This window comes from Salvelinus namaycush, chromosome 2, assembly GCF_016432855.1.
Source record: "Salvelinus namaycush isolate Seneca chromosome 2, SaNama_1.0, whole genome shotgun sequence".
Classification (NCBI taxonomy): Eukaryota; Metazoa; Chordata; class Actinopteri; order Salmoniformes; family Salmonidae; genus Salvelinus; species Salvelinus namaycush.
Window position 1 is genome coordinate 29,356,548 of NC_052308.1, and position 19,449 is coordinate 29,375,996.

Below are 19,449 nucleotides of genomic sequence, written 5' to 3' on the forward strand. Positions count from 1 at the left end.
ACAACAACCATTTACTACAGCTTTTGATTTGATTCTTTAAAATAGTATTTTGCAGGGAATTAGAGGATACATGTATAATTTAAGGGTTTATGTCTCCGTATGTGGAGTAGGATGTGTGTAATTGTTGATAAAGGATCAGACATCCATTTTCAGGTCCAGGTATGGCTCACTAAGGGACTCAACGACACAGTTTCCAGTTCAGTTGACCTTACCTTTTCATTTCCATCCATCCATTAAAGATTGTCCATCAGAGTTCACATATCTGTTCTTTCAAACCTCACCAACTCCTGTCGTTGGTCTCAATCTGTACAATCAGTTTAGTTCCTTTGTTTGTTTATAAAATACAATGCTAGGGAACCTATTGGTTCTACTGTAGCATACCATAACTCAGAGACCATACGTTGTATTCTCAAACTTCACTAAAGACAGACATATGTAATTCTGTCCCAATCGAAAGAACACACAAAAGTTCAATGCCGTTTTGAGTCCAAAATGCTGTTCTCTTGCAACGGGTTTCAGTAGTGCAAAGAGTCTTGGGTAATAGTAATAGACACTGTGTTGTCATCACAGAACACAAACCAGTTAATCAGTCAATCATCACACTGCGAGTTTAGTTCTTTGTTCAATCGATTTTCTCCTTGAAGAAATAGTATTCTTTTCACTTCATAATGTTGAATTCAAACAATTCGATTTTCACTTGTGATTATTTTGTGCTCAATTCATGTTTTCTTTATTAGATATTTTCATGTTTTTACATGAAAGGTTATCTGCATGTTTTTTATATTATTGACGTGGTTTTCATTGTCTTTTTAATTTGTTGGAGTTAGGCCTCTGTTCAATCTGTATTGCTGAAGTGTTACAGATTGCGCGATAGCAATGTAAAGGTCAGCTGACATATGCAGTGTTTACTGTGAATGCAGTCTCCGCTTACACAGGAACATTACCTTTACATTTCAATCGCGCTGTAACGCTGAACTTCTGCGACGTGGATTGAATAGAGCCCTTAGTGTACTGTAGTCACTATCATGGCTTTAAATGAATGCCAATGTTTTACAGACTCTATGGTATAATGTCTGATGATTGAAATAAAGCATGTTTATTCATCTAATGTGTTGTCTGGTGTCATACATTTTTTTCTTTAAGGAGTAAGCTTATTGACTAATTTAGTCAACTAATATAGTTGATTTACAGTACCGGTCAAAAATGTGGACACGCCTACTCATTCAAGGGTTTTTCTTTATTTTTACTATGTTCTACATTGTAGAATAATAGTGAAGACATCAAAACGATGAAATAACACATATGGAATCATGTAGCAACCTAAAAAAGTGTTAAACAAATCAAAATATATTTTAGATTCTTCAAAGTAGCTACCCTTTGCCTTGATGACAGCTTTGCATACTTTTGGCATTGTCTCAACCAGCTTCATGAGGAATGCTTTTCCAACAGTCTTGAAGGAGTTCCAACATATGCTGAGCACTTGTTGGCTGCTTATCCTTCACTCTGCGGTCCAACTCATCCCAAACGATCTCAATTGGGTTGAGGTCGGGTGATTGTGGAGGCCAAGTTATCTAATGCAGCACTCCATCACTATCCTTGGTCAAATAGCCCTTTTACAGCTTGGAGGTGTGTTGGGTCATTGTCCTGTTGAAAAACAAATGATAATCCCACTAAGCGCAAACCAGATGGGATGGCGTATCACTGCAGAATGCTGTGGTAGCCATGCTGGCTAAGTGTGCCTTGAATTCTAAATAAATCAGAGACAGTCACTAGCAAAGCACTCCCACACCATCACACCTCCTCCATGCTTCATGGTGGGAACCACACATTCAGAAATCATCTGTTCACCTACTCTGCGTCTCATAAAGACACGGTGGTTGGAACCAAAAATCTCAAATTTGGACTCATCAGACAAAAGGACAGATTTCCACCGGTCATTGCTCATGTTTCTTGGCCCAAGCAAGTCTCTTCTTATTATTGGTGTCCTTTAGTAGTGTTTTATTTTGCTGCAATTCGACCATGAAGGCCTGATTCACGCAGTCTCCTCTCAACAGCTGATGTTGAGATGTGTCTGTTACTTGAACTCTGTGAAGCATTTATTTGGGCTGTAATCTGAGGTGCAGTTAATTCTAATGAACGTATCCTCTGCAGCAGAGGTAACTCTGGGTCTTCCTTTCCTGTGGCGGTCCTCCTGATAGCCAGTTTCATCATATCGCTTGATGGTTTTTGCTACTGCCCTTTATGTCTTAAAGTAATGATGGACTGTCATTTCTCTTTGCTTATTTGAGCTGTTCTTGCCATAATATGGACTTGGTCTTTTACCAAATAGGGTTATCTTCTGTATATAACACCTACCTTGCTCAAACGCATGAAGAAGGAAAGAAATTCCACAAATTCACTTTTGAATATATTTTGATTTGTTTAACACTTTTTTGGTTACTACATGATTCCATATGTGTTATTTAATAGTTTTGATGTCTTCACTGTTATTCTACAATGTAGAGAATGGTAAAAATAAAGAAAAACCCTGGAATGAGTAGGTGTGTCCAAACTTTTGACTGGTACTGTACTGTATGTGGATAGACAGTTCCAACATTGAGATACATGCTTAGATTATAGAGACAGACTTGATTTGATATAATGTGATTTACTCATTGAAGTGTCCATACATAGCACTACCGAAGTAAAATATATGTCAATTGATTACATTACATCAACAACACGATACTATACAGAAAAAGTATTGTAACACTTAACATTAATTTATGCATGTAGAAATGGTGACTTTAATAAAATCCTCAAGATCAATCATAGAATCAAGTAGCATCAACACTGGTTTTATAGAATACATATGGTTAAATATAGTATTGAAGTTAACTGCTGTCACAGAATATATATATAGACTCTTTCTTTAAATATTGGATTATTAAATGAAACAAAAAAATATAGAGCTTTGATACTTCCACGCTACATACTTTTAAATAAACTCAGCTTACTCTGTGTTTTCAGTAGTTATAATCAGAATCTTTCTATTGCACAGCGAAAAGGGATAAAACTTAAAGTCCCGACACATTTGTGACTCTCTGGTCCTCCCGTCTCCTCCCCTCCTAAGGCTCTATGGGCCTTACCTCACTGGCAAGCTGGAGTGGAAAGAAAAAAACAAAGGTCAGGAATAGGACTGGGATTTAGAAATCAGCTTGTTACCCATCATGTACAAGAATATAAATCAACAGTTGTACAGTTAAAGCCAGGGTGGTGTGGGACTTACAGCCATGGCAGACTTGATGTTCTGGAGCTGGAAGAAGACCCGCCCCCCCTCCTCAGGACATACTATCTTCAGCTCTTCTCTCGTCATCCCCAGGAGCATAGAGCCACTCAGCACACCCAGACAGCGCACCGTGCTGATAGACAGAGAGAGGGAGGGAAGGAGAGAAAGTGAAGGAGACATTTTTACAAATCTGGGAAAAGAGAATACTTATCCTGTCATTTCTCATACTCACTTGTGATTGACTACAGTAGTTGTAAATTACATGTATGCCTACAGTGATCACTAAGCTATAGCTATTGTGATTGGGAGTTTGAGTTTGAGTGCTCTTACATTTTACTGAAGCCCTTATACTCCAGCCAGGCCTTCACTTGGTCAGGCTTGGACCTCTTGGTTAGGGAGGGAGGACCACTGGTTTCCTGACAGGGGGGATAAGGTCTTTATAATGACATACTCATACAGTAAACACCATACCCATGGAGCATACACAGCATAATAACACACAGCAGGCTGTACAGTATGAAGTTTTGCTGAGTGTTGGGGTATCTTGCCTGCTTTTCCTGCTCCTTGTCCTGTGACTCAAGTACATTGTTGGGTATGAAGCCCTCCTCTCCTCTGTCGCTCCTTACTCGCCACCATTTCTTTGACGTGTCCAGTAGCTGTGGATGCACAGAGCACATACTGTACACACTCTTCTGTCAAAACCTCCTGTTGGGCGGGCGGGCAGACAGACTTCAAAGTGCTGTTAACATGTAGTAGTGTTGAGTAGGCTCACCTGAACCACCTCTCCCTTGGAGATGCTCAGCTCTCTGTTGTTCCTTGCAGTGAAGTCATACATCACACGCATGTAACTGGGGTTTGGCTCATCTGGACTGAAAACACATACATAGATCTATAGACGCACACAGACCAGCATATATACATAATCATTACATGGCTTTTAAATTGTATATAATACTTTGATAATGCATACCGTGATGGTGGAGGCTTGAATGGGGCCGATCTCTACAGTGGAAAAGTTTGGAAGAACTTATTGAAAAAACCTTATTGAAATTACCCAGCCGGTACAGAACTATAAGATGCAGCTCACTGGACAAATACCTTTTCAGGGGTGGAGCGTGGACTCTGACTCTGAATCTGTTTCTGACTCTGCTGCCTTCTCTCAGGCTCTCTCCCTGGGAGAGAGTGGGTCAACTCCAGGGGCTGCCAACCATCATAGAACTCCAGAGTGTAGGTAGGGATGTCCTCATCATCCTCTGGCCATTTTGTACTGTTAAGACATCAGGGATACAGGGAGCCCTTGTCAAAATGTATGGAAGTACACAGAGCACCACTGACTGACAGTAACTCCCCATTCCCAGATACCCATTGATGAGTGGTGTGATGCATGTGTCCCACCTGGGGACGTTCCAGGCGTCTCCCAGCGACTGCCACAGCTGGTCCTCCTCAGGAGTGGCCTCCTCACTCAGCAGACGGATACACTCAGGCTTCAGCAGGGGCGCCACGATGGTGGGGGGCAGCTCCTCAGGGCTGTGGGACACCACCTGGAGGAGAAGGGAGGGGGTAGCGGTAGGTGGTCAGGTAACTGAGTTTGAACTGTTTTAGCAGTTGATTCTACAGCAGCACTTGCCACTACGGGTGGGAAACAAGCCTTCTGAACTCATTGATAGGAAGATGTATCATGTACTGTCAATTATTTTAGGCTGGTTCAAAACACAACGTTGAAAAAGGTTCATGGGTGGGTCAAGAGCTGCGTAGAAAACAAAGATGGAGTAAGCAGTAGGAGTAACTTACAAATGCCAGGGTGGAGAAGAGGCAGTGGACGAATTCCGGGGCACTGGGATTACTAATCTTTCCATTGAGCTCCCCCTGTCACAGTGAACAGACCAAAGGTACTTGATTAAGCTCTCAGATTAAATGACTAGCATGTATTACATCATGAGTGTACAACACAACAAGCAAAATAGCTGAGATATTTTGATACACACCAGAAGGTTGAACCCGCATTTGATTTTCTGGAGACAGGTTTCAAATTCCTCTGCTGGTGGCATGCCTTTAATGCCTTGGAAATTAAACAAAAAAACAAATGGCATCAAAATACAAAAACCTCAGATCAGTTTCCCCACTGCTACTGCCATCTTGCACCTGAATATGGGATATCCCCAGGGGTTCAGGTGGGGGAGGCAAGATAAATGTTAAGGTTATTCCAAATGAAAGGCTCTGCATGGTCAATCCGGTGTCTGCAGAAATCAGTGTATTCATACTTCTTGTGCTTCACAGAGCAGAGCAGTTGATTTGGGTTTATACAGGACCTCCCGCCCCCAACATACCGCCCCCACCTACAGTCAACCAATCATGTCATTGCGGAGCTATACGGAGCCCTCTGCTTTGTTACAAAATGTGGGAGTTCCTTACTTTGGTTTATCATACCTTTAACTTTATACCCATACGGTAGCTCTGGCTCAATTGAACCACTGGTGTAGCCTTCTTTGGAATAAGGAGAAACACGCACCTTTATCCTTGTTCTTCTTCATTTTCTTTTTTTTCTTCTCGGCTTTGGCTGCTGCAGCAGCGACTTGGCCCATAAAGATCTCAATGTCATTGAAAACATGATTCACGATGTCCTGTAGAAAAACAGAGAACATGATAAACAATATCCATATGCAAACCACTACATTCACCTTAAAGGGCAAATTTGCAGTTGCTACATCAATTTCTGGACTTATAAATTCATGATATATATATCCATTGATTCTTGAAGAATATCATTTATAAATGCCTCATGAGCTTAGTTCAACTGCCACACCCCTTCAGGACCCATAATATAAGCTTGTTACACCAATGTTTTTAAACAAAATAGATGTAAACAAACACTGTATAGCCTCAAAACATGCTTAAAACTATTATTTTGATATCACGGATGGACAGTCCTTGCATCCACAGCTCTGTCTATGAATTTGAGAGTGGTTACATTTCTCCCGCCCCATCCATCAGCTTTTTACAGGAACAGTGGCAGGACAAATGCATTGTTATTGTTTCAACTGCTGATTGCCCCTTTAAGCTATCATCCACAGTACTGCTAACATTAATAATATAATGATAGAGGCAGAGCACTGACCACATTCCTATCAGTCTCTGTGTATGGGCGTGGAGGAGAGACAGGGGCTGGCTCAGGCTCAGGCTCCTCCTCCATGAAGAGGTGCTGAACTGGTGTTTCCTTCCTGGGAGGCAGGGGCTCTTCTCTGGGCATGGGCGGTGTAGGCGTAGGTACAGGTGTAGGATCTTCATCTATTGAACACATAGGGGTGAAACAGGTTGGTTTCCCACTTCCCACAGATTTATAAATACAGTATTTATTGTTTTCAATATATTTGACCAAACCTTGACTAAAGCTATTTATCTGTCATTAACACAGGAAACAAACCCTTGAGTTTTTTTTACAGTGATCTAGGCAAGCCCTTCTGACCTCACAAGTTACAACCTTAGTCCTCTTGATCAATGGTTTCCTATAACTACTTTGGGTTGGAGTATGCCATTGGTTTACCATAGTCCGGAGCGCTCCATTGAGCTGAGGGATCTTTGGGAGGAGTCCATTCTCTCTGCTCAGGTGGTGGGACAGCATTCTGAAGATTCCTAACAATTTGATGGCCAGCCATAACTTCCAGATTGCTCCTGCTAGAGATAAAAAGAGGTTTACCCAAAGAAAATGAGCACATACTAAGGTAAGCTACACCGTTTTAAATGCACTGTTGTTGTTTTGGACTGTTTTGTTGTTACCTGTTGTTGCTGTGATTGCTAACTTCATCTCTCTGGTGAGGGAGCACTCTCTCTAGGTCCCGTTTTATGAAATCGGCCTGAAATAAATCACTAACATCCATTTGCACAGCCATTTTGAAACATAATGGTCCTAATACAGTCTGGAGACAGGTTCAGGGATGCATAACAGTCTCCTCACCCTGAGGTCCTCACACTGGAACATGAAGACACTGGTGGTCCTCTTGCTGCGGTCCTTGACGGTCGCGGTCAGCAGGGAGTTGTACACACAGCTGTCCATCACAGCCTTCAGCTCCATGATGCTGCTCAGAGCCAGGGACTCCAGCTCCTCCTGAACCCCACACAGGAAGAGGGGAGAGGGGGAGAGGGAGAGAAAATAGTAGGTCAGGAATCAAAACCCCCTTGGATTTCTTCACATTTTGTTGCGTTATAAAGTGGGATTGAATTAGATTTGTGATTTTTTTTGTCATTGATCTACGCAAAATACTCCATAATGTCAAAGTGAAAAGAAAGTTACACATACGTGTACAAATTTACAATAACTAAATAACTCAAATATAGTAGTTGCATAAGCATTCCCCCCTTTGTTTAGGCAAGACTAAATTAGGGCTCTATTCAATGCACAACGCGGAAGTTCAGCGTTACAGCGTGATTAAAATTTAAAGGCAACGCTTCCGCTTAAGAGTAGACTACATTTACAGTAAAAGCTGCATGTCGGCTCAATCATAAAATTACCTTTTATATCTATTGCGGAATCTGTAATGGTTCAGCATTACAGATTAAATACTACAGCCCTTAGTTCAGGAGTAAAATGTTCCTAAACAAATCACATAATAAGTTACATGGAGTCACTGTGTGAAATAATAGGGGTTGACATGATTTTTGAATGACTACCCCTTCCTCTGTCCCCCATACATACAGCATCTGTAAGGTCCCTCATTCAAGTATTGAATTTAAAGCACAGATTCAACTACAAAGACCAGGGTGATTTTCAAAGCCTCATAAAGAAGGGCAGTGATTGGTAGATGGGTAACAATAAATATATCAGACATTGAATATCACTTTAAGCATGGTCAAGTTAATAATTATGCTGTGGAGGATGTATTAAACCCCCTCAGACACATCAAAGATACAGTCAACCTTCTGAACTGAGCTGCAGGACAAGAAGGAAACAGTTCAGGGATGTCACCATGAGGCCATTGGTGATTTTAAAACAGCTACGGAGTTCATTGGCTGTAATGGGAGGAAAGTATGACCTAAATGGCAGAGTGGAAAGATTCAAGAATAATGCAAATATACAGAATAAAACTATTCCAAAATATGCTACCAAGGCACTTGTACTGCAAAAATAAAACGTTTTGACCTAAATGCAAAATGTTATGTTTGGTGCAAATCCAACACAACAAACACATCACTGAGTAACTGCCTCAGTGATGGTGGCTACATCATGGTATGGATATGCTTGACATTGGCAAAGACTGGGGATAAAAAAATAAATGGGATAAAATAAATGGCATGGGGCTAAGTGTAAAGGGCTTAATATGGTTGTATTCCAGCCACTAGGGGGTACTCGGATGAAGCCCATGGGAAATAAAGAAGAAAATATTATAATCTCATAGAAAGGGAATACATTTGGAGGCACTGCTGAGATTTATTTTCATGTTAGCACCGGCCCATATTCTTTGAACGGACAACGAGTGAGAGACGTTGGGAGAGTAGCTAGCCAGCTAACGTTAGCTGGCTAACCACCAAACGGATTTGAGCTATCTTGCCATTGCCTGCATTGTTGTTGTTGCCACGTGAGGGAAACGTTGTTGGATAAAATCGAACAGAGTTTATGGGCTTTAACTGAAGACAATTGTTGTTCTGGAATAGGAGGTGTAGATGACTCTGAAGTAAAAGGAAAGAGCCATTGCACATCACTGCGCAAACTGATTGAGGATTACTGTGAGAATGAGGATTTAATGGAATCAGAGGATGAGGGAATGTCTTGGTAGCTTCAACCGAAAGAAGAAATCAAAGGAATATCGGACTCGGAGGATGTTGCGAAAAGTCTGCCTACAAGTTCCAGCCAGTCAGTGCCAATGACGCAAATGGACAGTGAACCCAGCGGAGAGAAAGGAGCTGCGGCAGGACGAAAAGAGGTGGGAGGGCCTCCTCAGCTCAGCTTCAACAGCCTAGAACATCAGATTGAAAATGGACTGAGAAAAGGATACAGTGAATTAGAAATGATAGAAGCAGTAATCAAAGCTGTGAGCCCAGGGCTTAAGATGAGGAGTTATCTGGAGGGAAAAACAGACATGACACTCTACACTCTAGGGCACATCTTGAGGACACATTATGCAGAGAAGGATGCTACTGAAATGTATCAGAAGTTGACTAAAGCAACACAAGAGCGGGGAGAGTCTGCCTTGGACTTCCTAGTCCGAGTCTTCGACATGAGACAGAAAGTGTTATTAGCCTTAGCTCGTGCCCAGTCAGGACTGAAATATGGCACAGTTAGTCAAGAGCCAATGCCTGCAGGCCATTGTTATTTGATTAACAAATGGTAACATCAGGGCAGAGATGAGCATGCATCTCCAGAATATTAACACCAGTGATGAACTGTTGCTTGAGAAAATGCAAATTGCCAAGGGCAATGAAAAAGGCATGCAAAGGCCAGGATTTCACGTAAGTTCACACCCAACAGAGTTAATGCAGTACAAAGTGAGGATAACCGGGAGGAATGTGCACAGGGAGAGCCCCCACAGACCACAGTCCGAAAACAAAATAAATACAATCCCCTCCTGAGTAAAATTGATGCGAGCAATGAAGCAATCAAAGAACTGACCTGTCAGGTAGCATCATTAGCACAGTCAGTACAGGGCCAGGGTGACAGTTCAACAGAAATCGCTCCAACAGAAAATCAAATACAACCAACAGAGAGAAAAGAAAATGCAAAAGTTGTTATGGACTGGTCAACAGACTTGCCAGCATTGCTACAAATGTGGCAGTGATAGGCATTGGGCAGTAGGGTGTAGAATCAGGAGCAACGCACAGCCAACGTCTGGGGGTCACAACCATGGAACGGGGAGTGACCTCAGATACATCTAGTTCCATCCAGTGTTGCAGAGGCTGCAGTGCAAAGGGAGAGAGAACCTCAGAGAATACAATACAGAGAAACCAGATTTGAGAGTAGCCAATGGCACTGAAATTCCCTTTCTGGGTTGGATGGACATTTTTTTTAGTTTGCTTGATCCCAAAGCTGATGTCATTGCAGGAAAATATTTGAGGGTTCCCATATTGAAGAAATAGTAAGAACAAAAAGTAACAATGAGCCCTCTGAGCTGATGTATACAGTAAAGATGCTAAGAAATGCACTTAAGCTAGGACAGGGCAAAGAAAAGACTCTACTCAATCTGCATCAGCACTCAGAGGAATGTACACAGAGAAATGCTTGCTTACAGCATGCAGACGTGACATTGTCATTCCAGGTGGACAAACAAAATGGATTCGTCCCTGTATCCCAAGAGAGGCCCCCTTCAATGATGAAATTGTGTTATTTGAACCGGACGTGAGAGTGACCTGGGGCCTGGACCTACAAAGTCAAGTCGTGAAAACATCAAAATGCCCATCTTGAAAAGTTGACATTGCAGTAGTGAATACTACCAAACATGACAAACAGTGATAGGAACATTACAGAGAGTGGTAGCGTGTCACCCAGTTCCTGTGCCCAGTGGAGAAAAGGTTACTGTAGCACAGACTCATGACAGATCCCCACTGGAGCCTGGCCCTGACACCAGTCATATAGAGTGGTGGGACCCACCTGTAAATGTACAGCACTTGAGCCAAGAACAACAAGAATTAGTCAGACAGATGCTCAGATAGGAATAAGCCATTTTTGCCTAAGGTGACATGGACATAGGGTGCATTGAACATCTCCAAATGCCGATAACCTTGACTGATAACATACCAGTGGCAAAGAGGTTCAATGGTGTGCCACGCCCCTTGTCAACTTCATCATTACCATCACCTCTGGTCTGTGTACGGAAAAGGATGGGTGTTTAAGACTTTGTGTTGATTACAGGGGATTGAACAAGAAGACTGTTCTAGACAGGCATTCCATACCCCGTATACAGGAAATACTTGATGGTTTAGGAGGAAACTTATGGTTTACAGTTTTAAAGGATAGGCATACCACCAAGGCCTTGTGGGAGAGGAGTCCAGAAAATACACTGCTCCTTGGGCCTTATGTCAATGGAACAGAATTCCCTTTGGCTTATCAAACAGTCCCTCTGTCTTCCAACGAAGCATGGAGGAAAGTTTAGAGGGTATAAGAGATATGTATTCCATATTTGGATGATGTGCTTATTTTCTGTTATTTTCTTCAACATGTGGAAGATGTCCTTTACGTACTCAGGCAGCAAAATCAATGGGGTATTAAACTCAGGGCTGATAAGTGTGACCTATTCAAGAATGAAGTCCATTATTTAGGAAAAATTATTTATACTAAAGGTTACAGAATGGATACTAAATAAATTGTAGCAGTGCAATAACTGGGAAACATGTGAAACTACTGGGGTTTCTAGGGTACTACATGGGCTAAAAGTAAGAACTTCTCACAACATGCAAAATGTCTCTATGACTTACTAGCAGTGAAGTCGGAGACCCCAGCATCCGGGAAGCGAATGACCTAGATAGCTATGCAGTCGGGACAGGCTCTGCCCCACCAGAAAGTTATATGGGAGGATGCCCACCAGAGAGCATTAGAACACTTGGTGAGTGTGTTGACTAATCCACCTGTGCTTGCTTACCCAGATTTCAAGGACCCTTTTATCCTGCACGTTGATGCCTCTGAAGAGGGATTGGGAGGTGTGTTATACCAACGACAAAGTGGCAACCTGATTCATTGGATATGGCTCCTGCACTATCACACAAGCAGAGAGAAACTATCCCCTTTACTGGAATTCTTGGCCCTAAAATGGGCAGCGACTGAGCGGTTCCGAGATGACCTATTTTATGCTCGCTCTGTGACAGTGTACAGGGATAATAGCCCCTTGACATATGTACTAACTACAGCGAGACTGAATGCCACCGGTCATCGCTGGGTGGCGGAGCTGTCAGACTTCAATCTCACACTGAAGTATCGTCCTGGAAAGGTAAACATTGACACAGACTTTCTGTCACGCTCTCCTTTGCATGCTGAGCATTACATGGAAGAATGCACCGAGAAACACTCACCTGAGATGGTAAAAGCAACACTCAGTAATGTTCAGGCACAACAGCATGACTGTTTAACTTGGATGTCCGCGGTCACACTAAGGCCATTAGTGCAAGAGGAGCTGTCAAGGTGTGGGGGAACAGTTACAGACCGGCGGTCTCCACACGATCTCATGCAGGCTCAGTTAAAGGATGCAGCTGTATCTGGAATCTTGGAACGATAAAGGCAAAGGACTAAGCCTAAACCAACAGACTGACAACAAGAGTGATGCGAAATCAAACAGTTACTGCAAGAGTGGAACAGACTCCATATCTCACCAGAGGGATTATTACAAAGGAAAACAACAAAAAGGACACAAATTGTTGTACCAAGTCAATACATAACACTAATTTAACAGGTACTTTCACACTAAAATGGCCCATCTAGGAACAGAAAGCGTGTTGAACTTAGCACGAGAACGCTTTTATTGGCCATGTGTTCAACATGACATTGAACACTTTATCACAAGTGTTGCACAATGTTGCACAATCCATGTGTGTAAAGCTCTTAGAGACTTACCCAAGAAGACTCACAGCTGTTATCGCTGCCAAAGGTGATTCTAACATGTATTGACTCGGGGGTGAATCCTTAATTCATTTTCTTTTTTTAAATATAGAATATTTCTTCCACTTTGACATTACAGAGTGTCTTGGGTAAAAAATGACAATTAAATCCATTTTAATCCCACTTCGTAACACAATCAAATGTAATGACACCTCCTGTATGATCTTTCTCTAATCTACAACACTCAATGTATGTTAGTAAACTGTGGGTATAGCTATGCTCACCCAATGTTTTATTGTCAAGTATAAAGTGTGTGCACCAACCTTAGTCTCGATGTCTGTTAGCAGCAGTTTCCCATCCCGCACCTCCAGGACCATGTCCTGCCCCCACACCCGGCCCATCCCATCCAGTATATTCAGCCTCTCAACACAGTCATTCACATCACGCACCTCCTCACCATCCAGGTCACAGGTGAACAGATGCTGGAGAACAGACATACACAGGGGTTATACATGCATTTGGAATCACAGAAATAACTGCATAGCTATTGTGATCAAACGCAGACCATTATCAATGCTAAATGATTAGCATAGTACAATCATTATATTGGATTAACCAAAACAATACCTCTACTCTGTACTGGAATTTGTTCATCATCTTGGCGATAGAGTCCGCATACTCCTTCCTCTGCACTGATGGGGCACATGGGATGATTAACATCGTATGCATAGTTGCGTTTCACAAAACATTCACCTATAACAAACAATGCTTTAGGTAATCAGTTTCAACTGCTCTAGGTCAATTATGTTTTTCTCTTTACTTACTGTATATTGACTTGGCACTTGGTCTGGACAAATTTGATATCTGTGATAACCGATCTTCCACTGAATAGCCACTGCCACAAGAAAATAGAGAAAATAGCATAATATAGATTTGATTTCAGAGACTAAATATTCAAGAGTAAACAAGAAAGAAACCCATAAAAATAGGTTATAGCTACAGTGCAAGCTCTAGAGAACACCTACTTGGACTGGACGGACTGGACAGATCCTGCGTAACTGCTAGAGTCCAAGCCATAGGGACTGTCACTCCTGTACATCCTGGAACCCCTGGGTCACACACCTGTAACATAAGGAGACAGAGATACAGAAAACACACAAGAATATTTTGGCACAAACATCAACCACAAGAGCATAATACAGTGATAACTACTGCTGCCAACGCAACTGGTACTTCACCTACCTTATTGGCCAGTGATACAGTAACATAACAACAATCACCTGCCATTGTTGTTAATATTATGATTCTATTCAGTAGTTATTATACAGGATGTGTTATGAATAGGGTTGCAAAGCTACTGTTTAATTGACTAAAGTTACAGGAATCTTCAGTTATTTTAGCATTAATGAAAAAAGTATCTAATCAACAATGGCATTATTTACTCTCCAATGATTGACTTTTTTCACAACTGCCATCAGTTTGGCGCTAAAATATTTACAACAAAGACATACTAACGTAGCAACAACAAAAAAAGTGTGGAAAAAATATATATAATGGATATTTCATGCTGAAACCCTCATATTAAACACCAATAGTATTCACTAATTTGATGGTTTATATTTTGGATGTTTGACAGCTTTGTCATTCTATTATTATACCTTTTTTCTATCATATTATTTGATTATTTTATATATTTTACATGTGATGAGACCACACCGAGGGCCAGAGATAATTGCGGACACCTGTAATAATCTGAAGTACCCAAAAAGGCCACTAGATGTCATCTGATCAAATAAAAACCTTGAAAGTTACCAAAGTTTGGTAACAAAGGTTTCCAGTAATATTCCCTCCCTTTGCAACCCTAGCTATGAATGAGTAACATTAGTGTCCAGAGCTGAGCTGAACCATGACGACAAACCTCTTAGTCATCACACCTCAGAAACCCTGTGCTTAATCAGTCATTATGTTATAAAAGGCTGTATAGTGGACTGTAGTCAAACACAATGCAAATAGTCCGGGTAGTGTTGGGGTTCGTTCCTTGTTCCTTGTCAATCATTGGCTCATGGTGAAATTAGCATTCAGACAATATCTTTAAATCAATCAATCAAAAACCTTTATTAATGCAATTGCAAACAGAAGTTGACAACAGGAACATAGCACGCATGTTTCCGAGTAAGTTCTGCACAATAGTCAAAGGTCCAAGTTATTTTATTAAGCCCGAAGTCCAGCCTAAGTTATGTCACGGCCTACGTCATTACCTTCTACTCATGAGACCAAGCCCATGCATACACAGCAATACAAACAAGAGTTTCAGTGTTATCTAAAGGCTCAGCAGTAAATGTCCATTCTCCAAGTTGATTTATAGTGGAATGTCTGACTAGTCTCTTATCTCTTTCACTCCCCTGCACGGTTCTTTCTCAGTCACACATCTCTCAGACCGTTCCTTTATAAGAGGCAGAGACTAGAAAAGACTGTGGAACAATATTAAACCTTATAATGAATATATATATTGTTCATCTGTAGTCTATGACCTTATAAATGTAAGGAGGGAGGGGTCTTATAACCCTTCCCCTTCTATTAATACAACATAAGCATAATCAATTATTATAATACATCAAACATTCGGTACAGCCCCTATTATGACCCCAAGGTGAACCCGACAGTAGCCAATAGACTACCTGTTCAGGAGTCTTATGGCTTGAGGGTAAAAGCTGTTGCGGTAGCAGAGAGGACAGTCTGTGACTGGGGTGGCTGGGGTCTTTGACAATTTTTAGAGCCTTCCTCTGACACCGCCTGGTATAGAGGTTTTGAATGGCAGGCAGCTTAGCCCCAGTGATGTACTGGGCCATACGCACAACCTCTGTAGCGCCTTGCGGTTGGAGACCGAGCAGTTGCCGTACCAGGCAGTGATGCAACCAGTCAGGATGCTCTCGATGTTGCAGCTGTAGAACCTTCTGAGGATCTGAGGACCCATGACAAATATTTTCAATCTACTGAGGGGGAATAGGTTTTGACGTGTGATGAGAATGGGGGTGAGAATGGGGGCGTGCTCGGTCCTCCTTTTCCTGTAGTCCACAATCATCTCCTTTGTCTTGATTACGTTGAGGGATAATGATGGTGTTGGAGTCGTCGCTGGCCATGCAGTCGTGGGTGAACAGGGAGTACAGGAGGGGACAGAGCATGCACCCCTGAGGGGCTCCAGTGTTGAGGATCAGAGTGGCAGATGTGTTGTTACCTACCCTCATCACCTGGGGGCAGCCCGTCAGGAAGTCCAGGATCCAGTTGCAGAGTCCCAGGATCCTTAGATAAGTGATGAGCTTTTAGGGCACTATGGTGTTGAACACTGAGCTGTAGTCAATGAATAGCATTCTCACATAGCTGTTCCTTTTGTCCAGGTGGGAAAGGGCAGTGTACAGTGCAATAGAGATTGCATCATCTGTGAATCTGTTTGAGCGGTATACAAATTGGAGTGAGTCTAGGGTTTCTGGGATAATGGTGTTGAAGTGAGCAATGACCAGCCTTTCAAAGCACTTCATGGCTACGACCGTGAGTGCTACGGGTTTGTAGTCATTTAGGCAGGTTACCTTAGTGTTCTTGGGTACAGGGACTATGGTGGTCTGTTTAAAACATGTTGGTACTACAGACTCAATCAGGGACATGTTGAAAATGTCAGTGAAGACACCTGCCAGTTGGTCAGCACATGCCTTGAGCACACATCCTGGTAATCCGTCTGGCCCAGCGGCCTTGTGAATGTTGACCTGTTTAAAGGTCTTACTCACGTCAGCTACAGAAAGCGTGATCACACAGTCGTCCGGATCAGCTAATGCTCTCCTCCCGGGTGGCGCAGTGGTCTAGGGCACTGCATCGCAGTGCTAGCTGCGCCACCAGAGTCTCTGGGTTCGCGCCCAGGCTGGGCTGGGTTCGCGCCCAGGCTCTGTCGCAGCCGGCCGCAACCGGGAGGTCCGTGGGGCGACGCACAATTGGCATAGCGTCGTCCGGGTTAGGGAGGGTTTGGCCGGTAGGGATATCCTTGTCTCAGTATGTAAAATGTAATAAAATGTATGCACTCTACTGTAAGTCGCTCTGGATAAGAGCGTCTGCTAAATGACTAAAATGTATGTAAAATGTAATGTATGCCTCAGTGTTGCTTGCCTTGAAGTGAGCATAGAAGTGATTTAGCTCATATGGTAGCCTCGTGTCACTGGGCAGCTCGTGGCTGTGCTTCCCTTTGTAGTCTGTAATAGTTTGCAGGCCCTTCCATATCCGACGAGTGTCGGAGCCGGTGTAGTACGATTCAATCTTAGTCCTGTATTGGTTCTTTGCCTGTTTGATGGTTCGTCGGAGGGCATAGCAGGATTTGTTATCAGCTTCCGGGTTAGAGTCTCGCACCTTAAAGGCGGCAGCTCTACCCTTTAGCTCAGTGCGAATGTTGCCTGTAATCCATGGCTTCTGGTTGGGGTATGTACGTACAGTCACTGTGGGGACAACGTCCTCGATGCACTTATTGACGAAACCAGTGACTGATGTGGTGTACTCCTCAATGCCATCGGAAGAATCCCGGAACATTTTCCAGTCTGTGCTAGCAAAACAGTCCTGTAGTTTAGCATCTGCTTCATCTGACCACTTTTTAATAGAGTGAGTCACTGGTGCTTCCTGATTTAATGTTTGCTTGTAAGCAGGAATCAGGAGAATAGAATTATGGTCAGATTTGCCAAATGGAGGGTGAGGGAGAGCTTTGTACGCGTCTCTGTGTGTGGAGTAAAGGTGATCTAGAGTTGTTTTCCCTCTGGTTGCACATTTAACATGCAGCTAGAAATGAGGTAAAACTGATTTAAGTTTCCCTGCATTAAAGTCTCCGGCAACTAGGAGCGCCGCCTCTGGGTGAACGGTTTCCTGTTTGCTTATTTACTTAGTCATAGCCTAAATCATGTTTAGTCATTTACAGTATATTAGTTCTGCCCTATTGCAATTTTTCCCAAAGGACAACAACTTGAAACCAGAAACCTCAAGGCTCTTTGAACTTCTGTGATACCTTCATTTATATGATTGAGATGTGCAAACACACATGAACAATGTAAACAACAAAACTCCATTACATTTCCCATCTGCCCCACCGGTTGAAACAAGAGCAACACAAGCAGCTGAAAATGTTGCTATTGTATTAAGTAAAGTCAATGATTGAACAATTAATCAGTGCCAAATATCAGAGGATGATTTATCATGGTTAAACTATGGATTGACAGCAAGCAACACATCATATTTTTCTGTCATCAATTTCAATCTTTATTAGGGCTAGCTACATAGTTTAGAAATAATTAAACTTACAGCAGGGGAAAGGACCCTATACGCTGTAGAAATAAGTATTTGAGATACTCATACCCAAGTTCAGCTATATTAAAACAAAATGTTTCAATCAGCACCATATATTTAATAAAAATGTACAGCTCTGTTTCCTATTTGTCGGGTTAACCAGTGTCTCCCTCTAATGAATAACACACAATAATAACAAAAGTCAGTCTTGTAATAAAGTCAGTAATAGAATTCTAAATTCAGCTCAAAGACTTTACTTTTCAGACTACTAGCTTTTATGTAACACTGGAAAACACTCATTGCCATTTTCATCATGTAAACATTAGCCGATCAACCTCTCAGCAGGAAGTACACTGAAAAAACATAGGCCTACCTATGTTCGAGGTACCTTACCTGTTGTGTCCGGCAATGTATTTTTTGTGTTATTTATGGATAAATCTATTTCTCTCTTCTCCAGATACCGTTCATATTCCAGGCCTGGGGTTTCTATTGCGGAACTCTGAACAAATACTACCAAGACTTCCTCATAAAAGACAGGGGCAAAGTCCAGATTCAAAAGTGCATTGATCCATAGGATTGAAAGCATCCAATAAGGGTGTTACTGTTCAACTGAGTGTCAAATTCCTTATGGGAGAAGATGCCAAAATCGTAGTCATTTATACTCAGGTCCAGGGCAAGGGTTGTGGGTGTGCCTGGTACTCAGGACGGCATCCCCACAGAGCAAAGGTCTCTGTCAAGGAGGGATCCTGGACCCTCCCATACAAAGTCCTGTAAATCACTCCTGTTGTCAATCTGTTGTCAGTATGATAGCTACAATACATTCGGAAAGTATTCAGACTCATTCAATTTTTCCACATTTTGTTACGTTACAGCCTTATTCTAAAATATATTAAATAAAAATGTTGCCTCGTCAATCTATGCACAATACCCCATAATGACAAAGCAAAAAACAGGGTTGTATAACTGTTTACATATTTATTACAAATAAAAAACTGAAATACCTTATTTACATAAGTATTCAGACCTTTGCTATGTGACTCGAAATTGAGCTCAGGTGAATCCTGTTTCCATTGATCATCCTTGAGATGTTTCTACAACTTGATTGGAGTCCACCTGCGGTAAATTCAATTGATTGGACATGATTTGGAAAGGCACACATCTGTCTATATAAGGTCCCACGGTTGACAGGACATGTCAGGACATGTCAGAGCAAAAACCAAGCCATGAGGTAAAGGGAATTGTTCGTAGAGCTCTGAGAAAGGATTGTGTCAAGCAACAGATCTGGGGTAGGGTACCAAAATATTTCTGCAGCATTGAAGGTCCCCAAGAACACAGTGGCCTCCAACATTCTTAAATG

The 19,449-nt window shown here is 42.1% G+C and overlaps 1 protein-coding gene across 3 annotated transcripts; it reads right to left on the bottom strand.

Moving 5' to 3' along the window:
* Positions 1-2,627: 2,627 nt before the first annotated feature.
* Positions 2,628-18,725, bottom strand: LOC120061107 (epidermal growth factor receptor kinase substrate 8-like protein 3). 3 transcript variants are annotated; one of them, XM_039010669.1, is made up of 20 exons: positions 18,486-18,725; positions 13,808-13,904; positions 13,607-13,677; positions 13,410-13,474; positions 13,106-13,264; positions 7,221-7,370; positions 7,043-7,119; positions 6,810-6,937; positions 6,384-6,553; positions 5,778-5,889; positions 5,254-5,327; positions 5,060-5,134; positions 4,664-4,809; positions 4,367-4,535; positions 4,239-4,270; positions 4,041-4,137; positions 3,817-3,924; positions 3,599-3,684; positions 3,269-3,401; positions 2,628-3,140 (listed from the first exon to the last, which is right to left on the bottom strand). In XM_039010669.1, exons 2-20 carry the CDS (start codon positions 13,879-13,881, stop codon positions 3,108-3,110), a joined length of 1,959 nt encoding a protein of 652 aa, XP_038866597.1. In that variant the 5' UTR covers positions 13,882-13,904; positions 18,486-18,725; the 3' UTR covers positions 2,628-3,107. The 3 variants fall into 3 exon arrangements, with proteins under 3 accessions (XP_038866597.1, XP_038866589.1, XP_038866606.1); XM_039010661.1 differs by having other exon boundaries at positions 6,810-6,940; XM_039010678.1 differs by lacking the exon at positions 4,239-4,270 and having other exon boundaries at positions 4,041-4,157; positions 6,810-6,940.
* Between the last annotated feature and the right edge of the window lie 724 nt (positions 18,726-19,449).